The following is a 5,862-nucleotide window of genomic DNA, read 5'->3' on the forward strand; positions in this document are numbered from 1 at the left end:
CACACACACACACATACACATACATACAATAGATTATTAAAATCCATTTGTATATTTGATTTTATATATATGCATTTTCTCAAATCCTCTTTACTTTAATACATCCATCTTTTTATGGCCGGCAGCCATATCACCCTGTAGCCCAAGACTGGTTACCCACTGAAGCTAAGCAGGGTTGAGCCTGGTCAGTACCTGGATGGGAGACCTCCTGGGAAAACTAGGTTGCTGCTGGAAGAGATGCTAGGGAGGCCAGCAGGGGGTGCTCACCCTGCAGTAGGTGTGGGTCCTCGTGCCCCAGTATAGTGATGAGGACACAATACTGTCAACAAGCTCTGTTCTTTGGATGAGACGTTAAACTGAGGTCCTGACTCTCTGTGGTCATTAAAAATCCTAGGATGTCTTTCGAAAAGAGTAGAGGTGTGACCTCGGCATCCTGGCCAAATTTGCCTATTGACCTCTCTGATCATCATGGCCTCCTAACCATCCCCATATCTGCTGATTGGCTTCATCACTCTGTCTCCTCTCCACCAGTAAGCTGGTGTGTGGTGGGTGTTCTGGCACACTATGGCTGCCGTCGCATCATCCAGGTGGATGCTGCACACTGGTGGTGGATGAGGAGATCCCCCCTGACAATGTAAAGCACTTTGAGTGCCTAGAAAAGCGCTATATAAATGTAATTATTTAATTATTATTTTAGTTTCTCATTATTGTAATAGTAATTAAAATAATCCTATCTGAACACAATGATTTTGTTTTAATTGAGCGTGAATTGAATTCAGTACAATAAATACTATGTAGACGTATTAATTAATTACTTCATATTTGAAATATTATAATTATAATTTTTATTTTACGCTTAATGAGAATTTGGGGGAAATGTTTTTACAATTTTTAAATGAATTCTTTTTTTTCAGTTCTTTTTTTTTGAGAGTGAGAGAGAAGTAAAACAATGTACCTAGTCCTCTCTTATAATGTCAATATACATTTATTTAAAATTATTAAAATTAATTTCAAAAATAGTTTAAAAAGAATGAATTTCAAAATATTTTTTCTTATTTTCTGGTGCAATATAATTAAACATATTCCTCTTATAATGTCAGCATGCTTCATGGGTTTGTTCTGTGTGTGTGTGTTTGAAGGAGCAGTGCTCTCAGTTCAGTGAGGTCGTGGGCAGTGTCTCAGCTCGACTCAACCAGCATTCAGAGGAGAGCGACGTCGACCCCATCTCACCGATGCAGCTGCCAGACTCCCAGTGGAAACGACAGGCCGCCACGCCGGGGTCCCGAGAGCACGACCCGGGCTCTCAACGGGTCACCAAACGTCACCGGAAACTATTAAAGACCAGCCCGGTGCTGCGACCCCACACAAACTCTTCCCTGCCGAGCTCACGCCGTCTCTCTGACGTCCAGGAGTCCCGCCGGCGGATCGTACGCGAAGTCTGCGGGAAATATCGGAGTAATATTTCACGGACAATAATGCCACATCACGTCTCGCGGATTTACGTGGAGGACAGACATAAACTGCTGTACTGCGAGGTGCCTAAAGCCGGATGCTCCAACTGGAAGAGAGTCCTGATGGTTTTAGCCGGCGTCGCCAACTCGACGCAGGAAATCAATCACGCGGCCGTTCATTACGACAATCACCTGAAACGCCTGGACAGCTTCGACCGGCAGGGGATCACTAAGCGTTTGGAGACGTACACCAAAGTCCTGTTCGTCCGAGAGCCAATGGAGCGACTGGTGTCTGCGTTCAGGGACAAATTCGAGAGCCCCAATTCCTATTACCATCCCGTCTTCGGAAAGCCCATCATCTCCAAATACAGAGTGAATGCATCGCAGACGGCTTTGAAGACGGGAAGCGGCGTGACCTTTCGAGAGTTCATCCACTATCTTTTGGACGTGCATCGTCCCGTGGGAATGGACATCCATTGGGAAGCGGCCAACCAGCTTTGCAGCCCCTGCCATCTTCACTACGACTTCATCGGGAAGGTCGAGACCTTGGAAGAAGACGCCAACTTCCTTTTACGAAAGATCGGGGCACCGGAGAACCTGACGTACCCCTCGTTCAAGGACGGGAACCCCAAAGCGGCCAGAACTTCCACTCAGATCACGCAGCATTATTTTTCGTTGCTGAACGCGTCTGAGCGCCAGCGGGCGTATGACTTCTACTACATGGACTACTTGATGTTTAACTACTCCAAACCTTACAAAGACCTGTACTGACGCTTGTGCTTTAACCACTGGTTACCTGTGCGCGCTGTCTGCTGTCCAATCAATGCTTCAGAGACTAATTAGACTAATCCATAATTACACAGTCTCATCCTCTTTGGAGATTCAGCCGTCGATAACCTGGAGTACATCACTCATTTACATAAACTGCTCTTTATTTGCCATTAAAAAGTCTGACATGTGTCCCAACCAGGCGTGATTCGACAAGTTACCAGTGACTAGCTCATCTGCCACACTCACAGCATAAATTGAGCCTCACAGCCAATCACAACTATCAGATGTTTAGTAAACAGATACACTACTGTTGTAAGAGTTTGGGGTCAAGAGTTTTAAATTAAAAGAAATTAATACTTTTATCCATCAAGGATGCATTAAATTGATACAAAATTGACAGTAAGGATATTTAAAAGATTTATTTTAGAAATAAATTATGTTCTCTTGAACTTCCTGTTCATCAAAGACTCCTGAAAGCAAAAATGTATCACAAGAATCTTTACAAACATTTTTCTTCACATTAAAAAAATAAACAATTTTATTCTTTTTTGGGGTGTGAAATTTAACTCTCTTCATATATAGTTACATTATTTTTTTATTAATTTCAATTTTGGAAGTGCATTTTTTATTTTTTGGGCACGAAAACAGCAAAACTTTTCAACATTGATAATAGTCAGAAATGTTTCTTGAGCAGCAAATCAACATATTAGAATGATTTCTGAAGATCATGTGACACTGAAGACTGGAGTAATGATGCTGAAAATTCAGCTTTGATCACAGGAATAAATTACATTTTAAAATATATAAACATAGAACACAGTTATTTTAAATTGTAATAATATTTAGCAATTTTTCTATTTTTACTGTATTTTTAATCAAATAAATGCAACCTTTGTGAAGATAATTTTAGTGGGCCTATTTTAGAATACATTAAAAAATATTTAGTTAATCAAATTTTACTGTATTTTTGATCAAATAAATGCAGCCTTGATGAGTAGAAGAGACTTCATTCAAAAACATTAAAAAATCTTACCAATCCCAAACATATGCGGTGGGATTTTGGACCAATGAGGTGTCAGTGTAGGCGGGGCTACACTAACTTGTAACCAAGTATTAGACAAAATATCTCAGTTTAAGACAGAAACTCAGAAAGAAACTTGTTTCTTTGTTGTGTCAAGCCTGTTACGTTACGCTGGTCAGAATATTACACCATAAATGTAGAAAAAAGGGCAACATTAGTGAAAGTAAAAAATGACCCTTTTATGTTATATCTTTCATCTCTTATAAAAAATACCACTGTATTATTATTGTTAGCAAGGTATTCTTTGCAAAAAACTAGTACAAATATGGTGCAGTGAAGGTATCACATGGTAATACTATGGTATTTTGAAATAAACCATGGTGTACTATGGTGTTTCAGGGTACTTTCTAAGAATACCATGGTACTGCAGTCATACAACTAATCTATAAAAATAAACCTTGGTAGTACACTTTTGTAAATACTATAGTATGTGAATATGGTAAAACAGCTTTACCATGAAGTATACTATATAGTACATGAATATAGTAATCATGATCATTGTACCATGGTATTTTTGAAAGTGTTTCCTCCTGTTATATATATTACTGTAAGAAGATTACTCACTTCCCTTTAGCAAACACTCAATCCTCCACCACTAACTACACTGATGTTTTCAGATAAATCTATAATCTATCTATAATTGTAAAAAGGGCATTCAGAGGATTATATTTTTCTATGTATTTGTAAAACAGCTTTAGATGTGATTGATGCTTTTGTGCAACTTCTTCTCTGAAGTCACTGACCATCTGTTGGGTTTGTGAGTATGAAACGATCTCTGCACTAGATCCTTAAACCATGTTTATTAGACTAGGATGCACGTGTGTGTGTGTGTGTGTGTGTGTGCATGTTTATGTGGTTTATGAGGACACAAGTTTGTATAATAACATGGGTATGACAGAGGTATTACAACGAGAAGGTGATTTATGAGGACATTTTCAGTGTCCCCGTAATTCAAAAGACTTATAAATAATTCAGAATGAGCTTTTTGGAAAATCTAAAAATGCAGAAAGTTTCCTGTGAGGGGTAGGTTTAGGGGTAGGGTTGGTGTAGGGCAATAGAATATACGGTCTGTACAGTATAAAAACCATTATGCCCATGGAGAGTCCCCATAAACCATAAAAACAAACAAACCATAAAAATGTGTGTGTGTGTGTGTGTGTGTGTGTGCGCGCGCGCGTGTGTGTGTGTGTGTGTGTGTGTGTGTGTGTGTTAGCAACACTACGCTGATGTCTTGTACATGAGTTTATTTCCAAACACAGCACATTAAATTACTATATAGAACTGAACAGATTTTATTTATCCAATGCAAAATACACATTTTAATACACAGTTTAAGAGCTATATATGGTAAGCATAATATATTTTTATTTTATTTTATTAGAGATCACAGAGAGTAGATCTATGTCATATGAAGACGTGAGATGGTGTGTTTCACAGTAAAGACTGAATCAGCTTTATAACCATGAGTGTTTCTTCTGTCACCCGCGTCCCTCACACTTCTTTAAGAATACATTTATAAATATATATATATATATATAGATCTATATGATATCACACATACAGTAACTGGTGAATGTATAACTGTTGTTGGTGCAAAACTGTACAAATCCATATGATCTATAAGCCCTTTGCCTTATTTTACACTGCCAGTGTTTCAGGAAGAGCTGCAGTCCAGACTGACAGTGAATAAACATTTTGTCTTTGGCCTTTTTTGTCTTTTTCATGTGTCTTAGCATAAATGTGTTTTCTGAGCAGTGAACATCAGGTGATATGAATCATTCTGCTCTACTGTAAGTGTTGTAAACCACGTCCAAACAAATCCACATTAGTTCATGAATAAATGCACAATATGTATTTATATTGATCTTTTTTAATATCAAAAATATGTTTTGATGTCTTGATGTTATAGTAATTTATATATTTTGAAATACATAGGTACATTTTATGTTTTACGATTTATGTTAATATAAATATGTACATTTTCAGTGTTTTGATGTCTTTCAAGATTAAGTAGAAAAGCAATAATTTTTTTATTACAGTGCCTTGCGAAAGTATTCATACCCTTTCATTTGGTTATGTTGCAGCCTTATGTTAAACTGCTTTAAATTACTTTTTTCTCCACATCAATCTACACTCCATACACCATAATGACAAAGCAAAAACAGAACTGTCACAACTTTGTAAATTTATTAAAAAATAAAAAACTGAAATAAGTACATTGCATAAGTATTTAACTCATTACTTAGCTGAAGCACCTTAACAGCCTCAAGACTTTTTGGGTATGATGCGACAAGCTTTGCTCATCAGCATTTGGCAAATATCTGCCATTCTTGTCCTCGCCTCTTCACCTCTCAAGCTCTTTCAGGTTAGATGGGAGCAGATGCACATTTTCAGGTTTCTCCAGAAATATTTGATTGGGTTCAAGCTCATGCTCTGGCTGGGCCACTCAAGGACATTCACAGAGTTGTCTATAAGCCGCTCTTGCTGTGTGCTTAGGGTCATTGTCCTGTTGGAAGGTGAACCTTCTGCCCAGTCTGAGCTTCTGAATGCTCTGGACTA

General features: G+C 38.1%; 1 protein-coding gene across 1 annotated transcript; it reads left to right on the top strand.

Annotated features, from left to right (window-relative positions):
* Window positions 1-1,125: 1,125 nt before the first annotated feature.
* On the top strand, window positions 1,126-2,539 carry chst8 (carbohydrate (N-acetylgalactosamine 4-0) sulfotransferase 8). The gene has a single exon (XM_016284422.1). The coding sequence runs from the start codon at window positions 1,233-1,235 to the stop codon at window positions 2,220-2,222; it is 990 nt and encodes a 329-aa protein (XP_016139908.1). The 5' UTR covers window positions 1,126-1,232; the 3' UTR covers window positions 2,223-2,539.
* The last annotated feature ends 3,323 nt before the right edge of the window (window positions 2,540-5,862 follow it).

Source organism: Sinocyclocheilus grahami, unplaced genomic scaffold (genome assembly GCF_001515645.1).
Source record: "Sinocyclocheilus grahami isolate Dianchi unplaced genomic scaffold, SAMN03320097.WGS_v1.1 scaffold182.1, whole genome shotgun sequence".
In the NCBI taxonomy this organism is placed as follows: Eukaryota; Metazoa; Chordata; class Actinopteri; order Cypriniformes; family Cyprinidae; genus Sinocyclocheilus; species Sinocyclocheilus grahami.

Bases quoted from the DNA above. Each gene is read 5' to 3' on its own strand.
- chst8 (XM_016284422.1), top strand. From the start codon at position 1,233: ATGCAGCTGCCAGACTCCCAGTGGAAACGACAGGCCGCCACGCCGGGG.